This window comes from Sarcophilus harrisii, chromosome 3 (genome assembly GCF_902635505.1).
Source record: "Sarcophilus harrisii chromosome 3, mSarHar1.11, whole genome shotgun sequence".
NCBI lineage: Eukaryota > Metazoa > Chordata > Mammalia > Dasyuromorphia > Dasyuridae > Sarcophilus > Sarcophilus harrisii.
The window spans coordinates 363,922,533-363,941,491 of record NC_045428.1 but is presented as its reverse complement, the minus strand read 5'-3'; the positions used below and the strand labels follow the sequence as shown (position 1 = coordinate 363,941,491).

The 18,959-nt window shown below is 38.1% G+C and overlaps 1 protein-coding gene across 1 annotated transcript in view; it reads left to right on the top strand.

Moving 5' to 3' along the window:
• The window catches only part of CLMP (CXADR like membrane protein), a 113,286-nt gene that overhangs the window by 71,111 nt on the left and 23,216 nt on the right, over window positions 1-18,959 (top strand). Inside the window, exon 3 of the mRNA XM_031960185.1 lies at window positions 15,040-15,197. Coding sequence (XP_031816045.1) covers window positions 15,040-15,197 — 158 coding nt within the window. The remainder of the gene's footprint in view (window positions 1-15,039; window positions 15,198-18,959) is intronic.

The window sequence follows — 18,959 nt, the reverse complement described above, 5'->3', positions numbered from 1 at the left end:
GGTTACTAAAATAATGGATATTTATTTTCATGAGTAATCTTCCTCTCAGTGACCTGACTCTTCCATTGTTCCCATTTATTACAAAGGTCTTTGAAAATGAAAGAAAAATAAAATTTACCCGACTGACAGAAGCCATAGCCAATAACCACAAATAAATGCAAAGCACTTCTTAAAATTAAAACCATAATGGATTCCATGGTTAATGGATCATATCTACTTAGACATGTGATGTAGGCCCTCTCTGAGTAACTTCTGCCCCCTTGTGGTTTAAACAATTTCAGTGGATGAATACCATTGCATAAAATGGAATTTCTCAATTTTTTTTTAATCAAATAGCTCCCTTGGCATAAGCTCAAGCTGTCTACAACAAAACAAAGTGATTTGCCATTCTCCAGAAGTATATTGTTTAATAGAATGAGATAAGACAAACTGAAAGCATCATGATTTGTACATAGAAAGTGGTAGCTCTATAAGTGATTTTGAATCTTAGAGTTAAAAGAACCGTGGAAATCACCCAGTCTAACTTCCCGTGTATTGCAGAACTCCCCACATCCCTAGCAAATTGCTGTCCACCCATGTTTGAAGAGATTACTTCACTACTTCAGCAGGCAGTTTATTCCTGCCTCTCCTAATTGGTGCTAAATTCTTTCTGTTATTAAGCCAAAATTTGCCTGATTTTTATGTTTTGGATTCACAGAAGACTTCGGGTGTTATGTAGATACTCTAAAGGTGCTAACCTAATGAGAACTGAGGGTATACAATAGGGAGGATTTATAAAAAGAGATAACGAATAGACCCTCCCTCCTTTTCTTACAATGGGGCACTCTGAAGACAATGTTGCAGGTGTTGTCAGACATGAGCTATGTGAGCATGGACTCTGGAAGACCTGGCTTCAAATGTGATCTCAATAGCTGTGTGAGCCAGAGAAAATCACTTAATCTCTGTGCTGCTTCATTCTTCTTAATCTATAAAATGGGAATGATAATAATAATAATAATACCTATCTGATAGTTAGTTATTATATGGTTAAAATGAAATATTTTTAAAGTGCTTTGCAAACCTTAAAGTATTCCATCAATCCTAGCAATTATTAGTATAATTGTTATTAAATTATAAGGAAAGAATTATTGGATAATAAGGGGTAGAGAAGTCCATTGAGAGATTATATCTATAAAATACTAAAATGTAAAAACAAAATGTATCATAACTTTTAAAAAGACATAGGTAAGAAATGAGGGTAGAGAACAGAGCCCCTAATAGAGAGAGTGCTCACACTACAAATCTGACAAAGCGATGTCCTAGTTACACTCTCTGTAACAATAAGTCTATTTCTTCCTCTATTATAACACTTCAAATAAGTGATGATAGCTAAGGTGTCTCCTCTTAGCCCTTTACCCCCCGCTTCCCAAGATAGCTTGTCTCTAGTCCCTTCAATTTTCCTTAGAAGACATGACTCCTAGAACCTTCATCATCTTGACCACCCTCCCCTTGATAAATTCTGATTTATCATTGTCCTTGAAAAATGTTGATTATGCAGAACTACACAGACTTCAGATGCAGTCTGACCAGAACAGAATATGGTACAATAAAACTGTTTTTACTCTCATGATCTGGGGCAGTGCTTCTATTAGAAATCCCTATAACTCTTTGCTTTCTCCACTCTCCAGCCCTCCACCCGCTACAGCTAGTTTTATTAGGTTTTGGAATGAATTGCATGACTTTGGAAACATCTGGTTCATCCTTCCAATAACCTTTTGCTAGGGATTATTGTATATATGATCCTATTCAACACCAGTGGGAAAAGTCAGTTAATAAATTGTGTGGCAGAAACTGTGCTAAGTGTCGTGGATTCCAAAAGAAGGAAAAGATGGTCCCTTCCCTTACAGAGCTCATAGTCTAATGGGGGAAACAGCATACAAACAACTATGGGCAAACATGGTATAGACTGGATATATAGGAGATAATCAAGAGAAGAAGGCATTAGAATTAAGAGGGGGTGGGAACAAAAAGTCAAGAATGTCAAGAGAATTAATGAAAAAAAAAATACAAAGGAAGGTGGCCTAGTTATGCCAGATTTCAAACTATATATATATATATATATATATATATATATATCAGTAATCATCAAAATTATCTGATACTGGCTAAAAAACAAAGTGGTAACTCAGAGGAATAGATTAGGTACACAAGACAGTCATAAATGACTTATAGTAATTTTATGTGTGATAAACCCAAAGACTCCACGCATTGGGATAAGAACTCACTATCTGACAAAAACTGCTGGCAAAACTGGAAAACAATAGGACATAAAATAGGTATCGACCAATATCTCACACCATATACCAAGAGAAAATGAAAATGGGTATATAATTTAGACATAAAGGAAATTAGGAAAGTAAGGAATAGCACACCTGTCAAATCTATGAAGAAGGGAAGAATTCATAACCAAAGAGATAGAGAGCATTACAAAATGAAAATAATTTTGCTTATACTAAATTAAAAGGCTTTTGCAAAAACAAAACCAATGTAACTGATTAAAAGGAAAGCAGGCCTCCCTGACTACATATCCATCCTTGTAGGCCACCTGTTTGGTTGCTACCATAGCCAGACTTTATCTAACAACACTTGCATCATTTTGTCTTCAGAGTGCCCTATTTTTGTAAGAAAGGGAAAGAGTTATATTCTTTATCTCTTTTCATAGATTGAGGATCCACCAGATACACCTGGTTCTCTTTAGGTTAATGCTTTTAGGTTATCTATATAACACCGGGAAAGCCAGCAAGTGAAAATGAAGGTGAAGGATAAACCGCCAGAAAAAATACCCAGAGCTGAGAGACTGAGCAGCTTGTGAACAGCCAAAGACCCGTGTTTTGGGTCTTTTTGTTGTTTCTGTATGACCAAAATGGCATTATTATGTTAAAGTCCCGTTATAGTGTGTCTGGCTGGGGCCCATCAGACCTCTGTGGGCTCATGATGCTCTACCCCAGGTCAGGCCCAAATAGTCCCTGTGAACATTTGGGCTGGACTCTCTAACTTTGCCCATTTCATGTTTCCTTTGGGCCAGTTCAATTCTGTTCATAGAGCTCCATATCTTCTCTGATGGGGGCCCGCCATGCTGTGTCTCCCATGTCAAAACTGATTCTAAGTTCTTAGATACACCCTGAGTGTGAATTCTCCATAAAATAATCTTTTTGGCAAGTGCACATTTGGCATTTGAACAACGTGCCCAGCCCAACTGAGGTGTGTTCTCTGCAGCAGAGCCGGAATGCTAATTCAAAAAAGGCCCTCAGTGTCTAGTGGATGACCTTCAGAATCTTCCTAAGACAATTTAAATGGAGCGACTCCGTTTCCTGCCATGGTGCTGATGTAATGTCGGGTTTCACAGAGGTATAACGAGGAGGTCAGCACAACGTCTCTGTGCACCTTCAGTCTGGTAGTCAGTCTAACACTCCCACACTTTCCTTTGGGGCCTCCCCAACTCTGAGCTAGCTCTGGGGGAAGACTAGAAAGACAGCAGAGGGAAAATGTTCTCAAGGTCTCTGAAGGCCTGGAGGCAGTAGGGAGCAATGGCATTTAGTGAGTAGGAGGGTGATATGATTGGCCCTGTGCCTTAGAAAAATCACTTTCGTGGCTGAAGGTGGGGTGGATTCAAGTGGGGAGAGTTGAGGCAGGTAGACCCCCAGAAGTTATTACAATAATCCAGGCCTGAGGTGACGAAATCTACATTGTGTTCAAGGAGAAAAGGGGTGTGTATGGATGTTTGGAAGTGAGGAAGGTTTAGGGGGAAGTTTTGGCCAGATGGAGTTTAAAAGGTCTAGTGAATATGCAGGAATAAGAGCACAATTGATTATCACAGCGCACTGATAATCTTAAACTCAAGTTTTAAGAAACATCAACATAGAGTTGGTAATTAAATCAAGCCATGGGAACTGATGAGATCACCAAGGCAAATAATAGAGAGAGAAAAGAACCCATGCAGAAGCGTAAGGTATGCCTAGGGGGGTTAGACGACATGTTCTGGATAAGGATCCAGCTAAGGAGACTAAGAACAGTCAGATAGATGGGAGAAGATCGAGGTTAGAGGAGTGCCCCCCAAACCAAGAGAGAGTACCAAGGAGGAAAAAAGGATCTTGAGAAAAGGCCATCAGATCGGGTAACTAAGAACATCAGTAATTTTAGAGAGAGCAATTTCAGAGGAATGATAAAATTGAAAATAAGGGATTAAGAAAAGAGAAATAAGGGGAGGCACCTTTTATAGGCAACTTTCTCAAAGAGTTTAGCCACAAAGTGCATTAGATATATAGGAGAGAATTAGTGTGAATATAAGGAGTAAGTGAGAATTTTTTTGCAAGGGATTGGGGAGACGGAGACATTTGTAGGCAGTAGGGAAGGAGCCAGTAAACAGGGAAGAGTTGAAAATAAATGAGAGAAAAAAAAGGAAAGAAATGAGAGAGCAATGGAGTGATGATAATCATCTGTCATAGTTTTAGTAGACAATTCCAAAGAACTCGTGATTAAAAAAAAAAAAAAAATGCTCTCTACTTCCAGAGAGAGAACAGATGAACTTTGAGTACTAATTGAAGTATAATTTTTTAAATTAATTTTTCTTGCTTTTTAAAAAAAATGATTAAGATAAAAATATACTTTGCCCGATTTTACAAGTGTAATTGATATATTGCTTGCCTTCTCAGTGGGTGGGGAAGTGGTAAGAAGAAGGGAGAGAATTTAGAATTCAACATTTAAAAGAATATAAAAAATACAATTTTCAATTATCACATAATTGTATTGAGGTTCAAAAGAGACCCCAAAAGGTTGGGTTTGCAGACCAGTGTCAAGAATGATCTCAAAAGAGTTTGTAAGCTTAGGGGGCAGCCAGGTGGTGCAATGGATAGAGCACCAGCCCTGAAGTCAGGAGGTTCAAATATGCCCTCAGATACTTAACACTTCCTAGCAGTATGACCCAGGGGAAGTCACTTAATCCCAATTACCTCAACCAAAAAAGAAAAAAAGAAAAGAAAAGAAAAAGAATTTGCCAGCTTGAACCCATCTCCAAGTCAAGGGACAAAAATTATTATAATTGTAACTTCAAACAGACTATGTTCCAAAAGGATTTAGCAAGGAACCAGGAGTAAGAAGATCAATTTATAGGAAAAGACAGAAAACTGGTCCTTCATGTCACTGATATGCTAATTTTAGAAGTAGAACTGAACTGAGGAGTTGTCTGGTTTGCATCTCAGTATTGAATTTTATGGTTTAGAGGTGGGGTTGAGGAGTGATCTGGTATGCACCTACCTCACCATTTGTTTCAGAAACCCTGTCATCACTGAGCCACAGATTGTTATCTGGCAGTCTGCTAAATTTGTAGGACTATAGTATTCCTAAAGCTAGAAGATCATTGACAGATTGTTAGAACAATAGCACTCCTAAGGTCTGGGGGCTTTAGGATTACTGCTATATTTCTTCTAGAAGTTGCACTCTCTCAACTGGAAAAAATTAAATATAAAAATTTTCACTTAGAACAAAAGAAAAAATAAGTGAGAGAGTGGGGATGACAGAGAAGCACTGTCTTTGAGAAGGCAAGATGGAATGGGATCACAGAGGGATTAGCCTTAGGAATAAATGTGAGAGAGGGGTGAAGGAGAAATGAGGAGTAAAAGGCAAATGAATGGTGTGAGATGAGAAAGGAGAAAGTAGGGAGCTCATAATTAAAGGCCTCAATTTTTTTTTTTTTTTTGTAAATTATGAGGCAGGGTTCTCATCTTGGAGAGTGGGGGAAGGAAGAGCCATAAGAGGTTTAGGGAAGGATGAAAAGGTTTGGAAGATTCACTTTGGCAAGTGGGATAAGTCAATAAGAAAGGTCTAGTAGATTGTAGCATAGTAGAATTGCCTTGCAGCAGTGAAGGCCCAGGTGAGGTTGTGTGATTTTCTCTATCTTCATTCAGTAGCACAAGTGTAGGAGCAAAGGTAGTAAATCATGGGAGTAATGCAAGACTGAGGGCTTAGCAGAGTACAGTCACTCAAATGGTAAGAGGGCTAGGGACTCAAGAGAGATGGAGAGTGTAGAGTTGACAAGAAAAGGGGAAAGTGTCTAAAAGAACCAGTACAAGCCACAGAGAGCTCACTGATTCCGGTTTTCCAAGGTCAGGTACAAATGATAAAAGCAAGAACCAGGTACTGAAGATGAAGATGAGTACAAAAGATGAGAGTGGTTTCATTTTTTTTTTTTAAATGCCCAGAAGCTTTTTGGCTCAAAAATAATAAAAATGGACTTTTTCAGCCACCTTGAAGGCTAGACAAAGAATTTGGAATAAATAAGAATGATGGGGATGGAAAGATGAGAATTAATGTCTGGGACAAGACAGAACCATTCAACAATAGTAATATTTCTGCTCTGTAATTCTCTGCTTTAGAGAATGATTAAGAAAAAAGAAGAAATATATAAACAGGAAATTGAAGTCTATGGTCAGTAAGGAAATTATTAAAAAGAGCATAAAAATGTCTTCAAAGAGTTCAGGTCACCATGCCTGTCCTAACTATATCCTGAAATGCAAAAAGAAGTCATGGTTTGAATGATTAAGCCCCTGTCAGGGATCTCTAACCAGCTCTGGCAGATAGGAAAGGCATCACTGGACTGGAGATGGGTATATATTGTCACTTTTTTTGAAAAGGGGTAAGAGAAAAAAAGTAGGCTGATGAGCTTAATAAGATTTTTAGGAAGATATCCTGTATCAAATTTCTTACTGTCCTAGGTAGAAAGAGAGAAAAATTTGGAACTTAAAAATCATATCTTTAAAAATGAATGCTAAATTACATTTACATGTGATTAGAAAAAATAAAATACCATTTAAAAAAAGAAAAAGAAAAATAGGGAATAGAGGAAATCCTATTGCTATGCCACAGTTCTCTTTTAATGTCCTGACCCAGTTTCTCTAATTGTCCTATTCAGTTACTCTGCCTCAGGTTATAACCATTCCCTGTTTTTGTTTTTTTTTTTTTTAATTAATTTATTTATTTATTTTTTATTTAATAGCCTTTTATTTACAGGATATATACATGGGTAACTTTACAGCATTAACAATTATCAAACCTCTTGTTCCAATTTTTCACCTCTTACCCCCCCACCCCCTCCCCTAAATGGCAGGATGACCAGTAGATGTTAAATATATTAAAATATAACTTAGATACACAATAAGTATACATGACCAAAACGTTATTTTGCTGTACAAAAAGAATCAGACTCTGAAATATTGTACAATTAGCTTGTGAAGGAAATCAAAAATGCAGGTGTGCATAAATATAGGGATTGGGAATTCAATGTAATGGTTTTTAGTCATCTCCCAGAGTTCTTTTTCTGGGTATAGCTAGTTCAGTTCATTACTGCTCCATTAGAAATGATTTGGTTGATCTCGTTGCTGAGGATGGCCTGGTCCATCAGAACTGGTCATCATATAGTATTGTTGTTGAAGTATATAATGATCTCCTGGTCCTGCTCATTTCACTCAGCATCAGTTCGTGTAAGTCTCTCCAGGCCTTTCTGAAATCATCCTGTTGGTCATTTCTTACAGAACAGTAATATTCCATAATTTTCATATACCACAATTTATTCAGCCATTCTCCAACTGATGGACATCCATTCAGTTTCCAGTTTCTAGTCACTACAAAAAGGGCTGCCACAAACATTCGTGCACATACAGGTCCCTTTCCCTTCTTTATAATCTCTTTGGGATATAATCCCAGTAGTAACACTGCTGGATCAAAGGGTATGCACAGTTTGATAACTTTTTGAGCATAGTTCCAAACTACTCTCCAAAATGATAACCATTCCCTGTTAATGTTTGATAAGATAAAGGTCTTAAATCTTAGACCTTAGGCTATAATCATTCCCTCCTAATGTTTGATGGGATAAAGGTCTTCATCCATTTTAGACATCATTGGAATATCAGGAGCCTCTCCAGTACCTCCCATTATGTCATTCTAAGTGCCTCCCCCATTAGGTCATTGTTCTTGTTACCCTATAAAAGAATCTTGTGTCTGACATTCACTGCTGGATTCTTTGAGATGATAGTCTCGTTCAGCCCTGGGACCAAACATGGATCCATTTGGTCCCAGTAAATCTCTCCATTAAATAAATTATTAAATTGTTCTCTAATCTCTATCTTGCTCAGTTTCTCAAGCATTACACCATAAAAGCAAAAACTAAAACTTCCTATTTGGAAGCCTTTCAAAGGCCTATTTATAGATATAGAGCTAGAAGTGACCCTGAAGGCCATCAAGTCCAGCTCCCTCATTTTATAGATGACAAAAATGAAATTCAGGGAGGTGAAGGGATTTTATTCAGGGTCCCACCACTAGTAGATATATCAGGCAGGATTTGAACTTGGGTCTTTCTGACTACAACTGTAGTTCTCCTTGAGAACAGAGAAAATTTTTATTTTTATCTTTGTATTCCCAATAAGTAGGATAGTGCCTTGGTCATAGAAACTTAATGAACTGTTAATAAATTGTTGCAAAGAAATTGGAATTCCCATTTTTGTTTCTGCCTGCCACTGCACCCAGTAGGGTGCTTACAACCACCCAGTAGGGTTCCTTCCAACCTCAAATCTCTGATCTTGTGATCCTTAATTTTCATAGCATTTTGCCAGGACTCCTCTTTCACAAGTCACCTGCCAATTTGTGCATGGACATGACTTATCATCCCACCAGATTTTATCAGAGGCAGATTAGATCTGGGGCAGAATCTAGATCAAATTATTTCATTGTCTAGTCCACTAATAATTTACTATAATTACTAGCAATTTAGTCATTATTTAGTAATCATTTGTTAAATTAAGAGAGAGAGGAAGGGGTTTTAGTTGTATAAGAAAGTCAGTAAGGGATGGTCGAAAGTTCATGGAACCTCATTTCAGAACTGGATTGGAATTTCTGTTCTAATACCTAATCATGAAGTAAACTTGAAAGAATCAACTAGCCTCTTCTTCATCTTTAGAAAAGAAACTGAAGCTTTCATACCATTTACCTGGAAGGTTTGGTAAGAGCATTAGATGAAAGTACATATACAAGTTTTCTGTAACCATAAACGCTGTACATGTGTTAACCATCATTATGACATTATTACGTGCTGAGTGTCTGTTTTGCTACATGCATACCTCACATTCAGAAACCATTTAATGAGCAGGCAGAGTAGGTACATTTCAAAAGAATATGATATGAAGGAACTTTCCCTTTCATCTCCCAGACTAAAAATATTTTTAGGTTGCTTGTTGGGATATCTGGAAATCTTTCGTTTGGTTCATTTCTTTGAGAGTGGAAAGATTTTAATCTTCAAAGAACCTCCTTTTAAAATTCAGGAGTGAGACTTTTTTTGGGTCCAGGCCTGTGATTTCATTTGTATGGGGAAGTCTCTTTTTGGAACTCCCTCCAAGGTTACAGAATTAACAACTCTGACCTCTCAAAGGCTGTCAAGGTTGGGTTTGGAAGCCAGCAGAGAAATAAGACACTGCGTAGAAAGAGAATACAAAAACGGGAGGATGGGAGATAGAGCAACTTCTATATTTTAGATGAGTTGAGATAGTTGTTCAGTCCTGTCTGACTCTTTGTGACCCCAGGCACTACACTATCCACGGGGTTTTCTTGACAGAGATACTAGAGTGTCACTTTGTTCTCCAGCTCACTTTACAGATGAGGAAACTGAGGCAGGTAGGGTTAAGTGACTTGCCCAGGGTCACGCAGCTAGGAAGTGTCTGAGGCCAGATTTGAGCTCAGAAAGATAAGTCTCTCTGCCTCCAGAGCCTGTGTTTTACTAAACTGAGCCATCTATCTGCTTCCTGGCTTCTAGCTAAAGCAGGCAATGTTTGTTCCTCCCACTCCCCCAAAGAGAAACAACAAAGCAAAATCCTGACCTTCCTCTATTGCCCTTGTCTTCTGGTCTCTCTCACTAGCTGTGTTATTTGGGGGAAATTACTTTGTTCCTCGAAGACTCGGTTTACTTACTTAGTGGAAATAATACTGATTCTAGACCCAGAGGATCTGGATTAAAATTCTGGCTCTATCAACTTCTCAGTTTCTATATTTGTGAAGTGTAAAATGAATCCTTCAGATAAAGAATCTATAGTAAGGAGAGTGGTTAGAGTAGGAAAAAAGCATTTTTTCTTTTTTTCCCAATTAATCATATTTTTTTTTTCTAATTACATGTAAAGATAGCTTTCAACATTCAATTTTGTAAGATTTTGAGTCCCAAATTTCTCCCCTTCCTTTTCTTCTTTCCCTTCTTCCCCAAGAAAGCAAGCAGTTCTACATAAGCTATAATGTACAATAATCTTAAACATATTTCCATATTATTCATGTTGCAAAAGCATCTCTTCCTTCTTTGAAGTGACCCAGTGCATGGTTCTTGTCCAGAAGGTCACAGCATTTTGCCAGAACTCCTCTTTCACAAATCATCTGCCAATTTGTGTGTGGACATGACTTATCATGTCCATTTTTTTTTCATGAACTGTCCCCTGTCTTTCTGAGGAGGCTATGAGGCAAACCTAAGCTCAAAAGTAGTATTGTGAGCATTACTGATGCTGTGAACTTGTGTGGAAATTAATAATAAAATTATTATAATATGTAAAATGTGTAAATTATATTAAAATAATATTAATTATAAAAGTGTTTGTAAAAATTAATCTGTTTAATTGGTTTAGGCTGGGCTCATGGACCCTGGGCCATCAGACAGGACTCTGAAATCTGTAGAAGGGGTGAAAGTGGTATTGAGGCTTTAGGAAAAGGAAGATTGGGTGGGGGAAAAAAATACATATTTGATGAATATCCTGAATTTCCTAAACATACAATACCAAGGCCTTTCTCCTCCCCCACCCATTTTTTTTGTTGGTGATGGTGATTGCGGCTGTGAATAATTGAGCCTATGATTCCCTCTAGTGGCCTAGAGGTACATTTCCACATTCGTTTCATTCACTGTTTAGGGAGCAGGTAATGTTACAACCTATATCATCAGACTGCTTGCCATCTTGGGGAAGGATAAGAGAAAAATTCGAAACTCAAAATCTTATAAAAATGAATATTGAAAACTATCTCTACATGTCATTGGAAAAATAAAATACTATTTGTTTACATAAAAAATAAGGACAAGTAGTGCATGTTCAGGAATAGAAATAAGGGAAATTTTCCACTTTGTAAGATTTGGTGAACAGGGCCTTGATTTCCTTATGTGAAAATGGGCATGACAGGATCATACATTACAGCTGGAAAGGACCTCAGAGGACATCTAGCCCAACTCCTTTCATGTTACAGATGAAGAAACTCAGAATGACCCAGATGTGATCTTAAATAGTTCTGTGGTATTTTGAATTGACAAGAAAGAGATTCATTTAGATTTTTTTTGTTTAATTTTAAGCAATTTTATTATTATTTGAAGAAACAAAGGAACAGAACTCAGTTTGGTAGATCATGTGCTGACATTTTATTATATTAATTGACGGATGCTAAATACTGTGTATTGAATACCCAGAAGTATATATATCCTAATGGTGTATCCTTGAACGAGATATAGTAAAGGGAGGAAATATGACCCCTTACTTTAGTTAACTTTATATTTTAAATGGATGAGTATAATCAAACATTGAGAAATTTAAGCAACCACGTTAAAAGGCATGGGCAACTCAGCTTTTGACTCTGTGGATCCTATCCTTGTCTGGAAGTAAAAGATCCAGGAAACTGGAGAGAAAGAAAATCCATGCTGTTTCAAACATGAGCTACACAAGAAAAAGAACAAAAGTCACTGATACAGAGGGAGCTAAGGAATTGTGTACATAAATACAAATAAAATGAAAATTTTGAACCTTGGGGGAGCCATGTTCAAACTTTGCCTGGGACACACAAACAGCTATCTATGTTCACACCTTGAAAAAAAAAATCATCATCTGACAGTGGAAAGAAGGAAGACTAATGGTTGAGGTTTATGTTTCTTGTGCAAAAGGAGAAATAAAGCAAGATGTTTTCCAGATAACCATTTGTCTGATGGCTATGGGGTATAGGGTCATAGGAAACTTACAGTTATCTAGTCCAGTCCCTTCATTTTAAATGGGAAAACTTGGGACCAATAAGGGTAAATGAATTGCCCATAGTCACACAGAGAATCAGATATAAGAGAACCTTCTGGTTTTGTTGTAGTTTTCCAGGAATAGTGAAACAATATGTAATAAAATTGGATTGGTACCTACTTGGTGGGTAGGTTGAGGTTCTTGGGTTTCTCTTACCCAGATGCTTGTTCTTACCTTGAAGACACCTTTCCATCCTAGTTCCAAGGGATTTTGTTTTGTTTTAGTTTTTAGTTTTTTGGTTTTTTTCCAGGAGAGAAAATTCAGGAACCAGAAGTTATAGTGAATGACCTAATGGAGCTTTCACTCCAGTTGAGTTGATAGCCCCAACAGATACATATATTTATTTTCAGGCATTCAGGTTTAGTACTGTGTTCAAACCCTGAAAAAAATAATGCATAAAACAAAATGAATAAAATTGATTTGATTCCCAGTCAATTCAACAAAATTATTAAGTATCAGGATAAGGATGAAAAGAAAAATTAAATAAAAGGAGGAAAAAGGAAAAGAGAAAGAGAAGAAAAGAAACAGTTTCTGCCCTCAAGGAGTTTATATTCGAATGGTACGTGTATGTGTTTATATATAAAAATATATGCACATAAATTATATTTATATATAACTTTATACATAATTATATAAACTCTATATACATACTTTGCATTTGTTTGTTTATAAGGAGTTTATATTGTACTGGAATGTATATCTCTATGTGTGTATGTATATATTTACATTTATACATATATGTGGAATCCCAAGCTTCTTGTAGAGAAGTAAATGAGAAGGCATATACAAATTAAGTTCCAGATGGAAAGGGTGTGAAGAACAGGGAATATCAAGAAAGGTTTAGAGTAAAAAGGTACTGAGCTGGGTTTTCAGGGAAGCTAGAGATAAAAAGAGTATGTACTCAAAAAGTAAAAGATCACATCTACAAAGATATGGAGATGAGAGACATGAAATTGTGAGGTTCAGAAATGGTGAGGGGTCACCATTTAATAAAAAAAAGCTGGAGAGATCTCTAGAACCAAAGTTTGTTATACATTCTCGAGAGAAGGGACAATGGAAGGGAGGAAGCCCTGTCAGAGGCAGGGTCAACACTTTTAATCTCTAACGAAAATACCCCCTCCCACCACTGACCCTCATCCTTATTGGCTGAGGATCTTACATTCTAAATGTAGGAACTACCCAAGAAACTGTACTTGACCAATAAGTACATAATTGCCCATATTTGACTGAAATAGGGAGACGCTGATGTCATGGGAGGATAGCAGGAAGAGGACTTGGGTATGCCCTTGACTCAATCCTCAAAGTCCTTCAGGCCTACTCAAACTCTGAAGTAGATGAAGTCTTACTCGATTTTCATAACTGTCTCGAAAGATCTCACCTCATCTCGTTCAAAATGAAATGGAATGTCATGTATAGGGAACATCAAACAGGTTCATTAACTTAGAACAGACACTTATAAAAGGGAAAAATATAAGACTGGAAAGTATAGTAGTAGTTTTACCCTATTAAGCTGTCTTTTTATAGAAACTTTCTGTGTCTCAGTTTCATTTGTACAATAAGATGTCTGCATGAATTTTGATTTCAAAGTTTCTTCTAGCTTTAATAGTCTATAACTGGGGCAGCTAGGTGGCACAGGGGATAGAGCATCAGCCCTGAAGTCAGGAGGACCTGGATTCAAATGTGACACTTAACACTGCCTGGCTGTGTGATCCTGGGCAAGTCATTTAACCCCAACTGCCTCAGCAAAAACAACAACAAAAAGTCTTTGACTATGTGATGTTAGGACCATTTGCCCCAGGATTTCCTGGTGTGCTGTCCCAGTTGGGACGATTTAACAGCTTGTAGAGGGTCTGCAAGTCCTCTGAGAATAAAGCCAGCAGAAAGACAAAGTGTCCATTGAAGTCACTCTGAGGACATGCCCACGGAGCATGTGTGGGGATGAGGCAGTGCCCTGCATGGACCTGGGTCCCCTGGAAAGGATTTGCATGGCCCTGCGTCCCAGGGATGGGTTTATAGCAAAGACTACTGCCCCTTGAGCCAGGGAGAGCTGCTGTTCTGTGGAGGGACAGGAGCAGGAGAATCGCTTCCTTTCTCCCCTAAGGCAGTCTCTTTGTTGGAACGTGGTCACACCAGTTTTTCCTTGAATTAGTAAGGGACTAGAGATTTTTCCCCCCTGTCAGCAGCTATGACTACTGCATGTGACAGCCAGAGTGTGTGCTTGCCTAGGAGAGCCTGACACTAGAACCTGAGGAACTCTGGGAAGTCTGTTCATCTGCTAAATGACCCTCCAACATTTCATGTTGCCATGGTAATAAAAATGGTGAGAATGATTGGGGGTGGAGGGTTTATACACAGAAAGAAGCAAATTGTCAGGCAGAGACAAGGGTTGAAAACAGCTTCTGGAATCAAATTAATCTACTCTGGTAGATGATAATGATGTTTTATATATGTATAGTACTTTATATTTTTCTTCCAGGTGGTTTCACATCTATTATTGCCTTTGATTCTTATGATAGTGATGTAAGAAAAAAAAAAATGAGGGAGGGATGGAGGGACAGAGGAAGGAACAAAGGAAAGAAGGGATGGAGGGAGGAAGGAAGGAAAGAAGGAAAAATGGAAGAATCTTATTTCCATTTTAGAGATGAGGAAACAGACTCAAAGAAGCTAAATAACTTGTTAAATAGACAGCATTTATTAGAATTTGTACCCGGAAATCCTAAGTTCATTTCTAAGATTCACAAAACAACCTTAGAGTTCCAGAATTAAAAGGGATTTTCTGAGAGATCTCTACGTGTCTCCATCTTCCAAAGTGATACACAAATCCATTCTTATCAAGTAGTCATCCAACCATTCCACTTGAAAAACCTGGAATACTGCTCTCCTGTCTTTGTTGTGTTACTCTCCATTTTCCATCACTGACAAAATCTCTCTCTTTCAGTTTCCTGTTATTTTGGAACATGGGGGACTCACATGGAAATCAAAAAAGTAGCTGAGGAGAAGGTCACTTTGCCTTGCCATCATCAGCTGGGGCTCCCAGAAAGAGACACCTTGGATATCGAGTGGCTGCTAACAGAACCTGATGGGAATCAAAAAGTGGTAAGCTTGCATATGCTGAAAGATGACATTACCAACGGGAGTCATCATCAGCCTGAATGCCCTCCCTTTCCCTTCTTTAGACTCTGTCATGGTAACAGACTTTGGTGGCACTTAGGGGTGCTTAGCATAGGACAGAGAGATTAATTCTGCCATTGTTCTGGCTCCTTGGGAACTTAATAAGATGGGCAAATGATGCAGAGGGGTCCAGAGAATATTAGATGTAAAACTACTACATAAGTAGACTGAAGGGGCAGAACAACTGGGAGGATGATGAGGAACGAGCTAATTTGGGGGGGATTTTTGTATTGGAGCAGCTAGGGTGTACAGTGGATAGGGTGCTGAATTTGGAGCCAGAAAGACCTGAGTTTGAATCCAGTCTCAGACATTGAACATGTGAACTTGGGCAAGCCACTTACATTCTCTCAGTTTTATCTTTAAAATGGGGATAATAGTAATATCACCTGCCTCACAGGTTATTGTGGGAATCAATGAGAGAAGCTGTAAAAACATTTTGCAAACTTTAAAATGCCATATAAATATTAGCTATTGCTATTGGAGGTGTTAAGGACTATGGTGACCCATTAATTTTGTTATCAGTTTAGAGCTGTAAAAAAATATACTTTGTAGAATGTCAGAGCTCAAGAGTTCTCAGGGGCCATCTAGACCAAGATTCCCCCCATTACAGTCTCCAATATGTGGTTGTCCACCTTTCTCTTGAATACTATTACTGGACTAGGAACCTGCTACCTCCTGAACCAGCTCATTCTACTTCTTGAATAGAAGTTCTTTCCTTGACGGTAATCTGCCATTATTACAATTCCCATTCATTGTACTGATCTGCCTTCTGGTGTGAAACAGAAAAAGTCTAATCTTTCTTCCTTGTGATAGCCCTTCAAATAATCTAAGATCACTACCATGTCTCTGGACCCCAAAGCCTTCTTTCTTCAACCTAAAGATCCCCAATTCCTTATTGAGTTACAGTAAGCACTTGAAACTCACTTGATACCAGATGTCTGTGATTCTGAGTTAATCCTTTTATCACCAGAGTCCTGCTTCCCACAATGTATCCTTTTCTGGAACTTTTTTCCCCAAACATCATGGGGAGCCTAACCAGGAAACATTTTTTTAAATTACATTTTATTTTTTCAATCAGCAAAAATCCATTTTTTCTTCTTTTCATCAATTCCATCCCCTTCCCACATTGAGAAGTAAAGAAAGCAAAATTTTATAATTATGTGTGTGTACATATATACAATTTCACTGCAAAAGTTAAAGTCATTTGGATTGTAGAGACAAATGATTCTAGAGTCTGGGAAGGAATTTTTCCCTCCCCGGAGGCAGTTGGAGTTAAGTGACTTGTCCAGGGTCACACAGCCAGAAAGTGTTTAGTGTCTGAGACCAGATTTGACCTTAGATCCTTCTGACTTCAGGGCTGGTGCTCTTTCCACTGCACCAACTAGCTGCCCCCGGGAAGCAACTTTTGATCTAAAATAGATCCGGCCAATGTGGAATTTTGATTCCCAAGCCCATCCCCACTTCTCTATTCATTCTTTTCAAATAGCTTTCCATCATTATCACCTGGAGGAACATTACAGTCTATCTACATTAGCACAGATTTCTACTGTTCTACTTCCATCTGTGTTCCATCTGTCCTTATGCAAACCCTAACAGATACAAATTGTCCCACGATGTCACTAAAAAAAAAAGTGAGGGGAGCTAAAAATGTCTAAAATGGCAGTGGCTGGGCATGAAGTCAAGGAAGATTCCGCTTCCTGTTTCCAAATATGATCTCAGTTACTTCGGCAAGTCACTTAGCCCTTTTTTGCCTCAGATCCTCATTTGTAAAGCCACTTCAGTATTTTTACCAAGAAAATCCCAGATGGAGTCAGCAAGAGTGGGAACAACAGAACAAGCTCTATGGCAGTTAGGTGGTTCAATGACTAGAGCACTGGGCCTGGAATCAGCAAAATGAGTTCAAATGTGACTTCAAACACTTCCTGGCTGTGAGCAAGCCATTTAACCTCTTTCTTAATCCATTAAAGATGATAAACCAAATACCAAGAAAAAAGTTGAACTGAAGGAACAACAAAAATATCTCTATAGAAAATTCTATCGGGGACCTCACAGGAGGGAGTCAACAGTTGCTGTTTTTTTTTTTTTAATTACATAATTGTAATTAATAATTATTATTTTTCATCATTCACCAAATTTCCTTTACAATGGCTTGGGGTTTTGTTCATTGTTCTTCCAAATAAGGTTGGTTAGCATTATTTCCTCATTTCTTAGAATTAGAATTTTTTTCTGACAAAGAGTTTCAGTATCTTCCTATTGCCTACAAAATGAAATATAGGCTCCTGATCTGGCATTCAAGGCTCTCCACATTTTACTCTAGCCTACCTTTCCAGACTTACCTTACACATATTCTATGTCCCAATAAAACTGCCCTCTTTTTGTCCACTATTCTAAAATTACCTTTCCTCCCTCCATCACTTTACTCCTGTTAACCACCAAGACTAGTATAGATTCCCACCATTCCCAGTTCCATCTCTAATAGTAAATGAAAGATACTTTGTAAAATCAAGTCAGGCCAAGAAATTATGTATTAAGTACTAAATTATTAATTAGGCACGGTGCTAAGTGCTAGGAATACAAATACAAGCAAAAGTCATTACCTTCATTCTAATTATTCTAGGTATTTCTAGACGGTAAATAAGGAGCTTACATTCTAATGGGGAAGGCAGTTTATAAAATTTGGAAGCTGAAAATCAGGGAAAGTATCTGGGAAAATATGGTAGGAAAAGTCCAGAGTAAGGAGTGGAGGCTGGAGAAGAGTAATGACCTGTCTAAAGTAAAGGTAAACTCAAGATTCTCCAAAACCAAACTCGGGGACTCCCTACCTCCTCCAAGAAGCTAGCTATCTCATCCCTATCTCTAGTAAAATCGTGCTGCATCAGTCTGAATCACCCCATAGTTTCCACTCTGACTAATCTTCCCCTGGCGCCTTTGATCCCATCCCAAGTTTTTTATATTTCCTGTTAGTCAGCAGCAGCCACAATTCATTTGGTCCCTGCCTCTTTATCTTAAATCTCATTGCCCAGGAGGATGCTGCAGGGGAGAGGCTGAGACACAATGGCCTGTCCCTTTTGGGAAACCTGTACTTGGCAGGACTGCCTTGTGCCAGGCCGCAGCCTCAGACACTTCACTCCTGTTGCCTGTGGAAATTCCTCAAATGTAAAACGAGCCGGAGAAGGAAATGGCAAACCACTCCAATGTCCTAGAAAACGCCAGGAGTGTCGCAGAGTCCAATGGGACAGAAAATAACAGCGATCAGGAGCATCTTGCTCTTATTAGGACAAGTTGTCTGAAAAAGCAGTGGGCAGTTTGAAACCGTAGCCCAGTCATGTGCAATGCGTGTGCCTGTGTGCCATCATAAATCTCTATTTTGTTTCCTTTTCCTGAGCTCTCCTGATCCATTAGGACAAAGTCCTAACCAAGATTTTTTTTTCCAACACCTCCCATTCCTTTACTCTACCCCTCATTATAGGTGAAAGTGAGTTCTCCCTCAATTATTAATCTCAGGCACTTTGTCAAGCCCTCTTTTTTGTGCTTACCTCAATTTTTTTTATATCTTAGTTGTATTTCCATGTCTGTCCTCTTTTCAGTTGTAAATTTCTAAAGAATTAAAATATTATTTTATATAAAAGCTTTTTTTTTTTTTTTAAATCCTCCATACCTAGAACAGTGGCTTTACACACAGCGTAT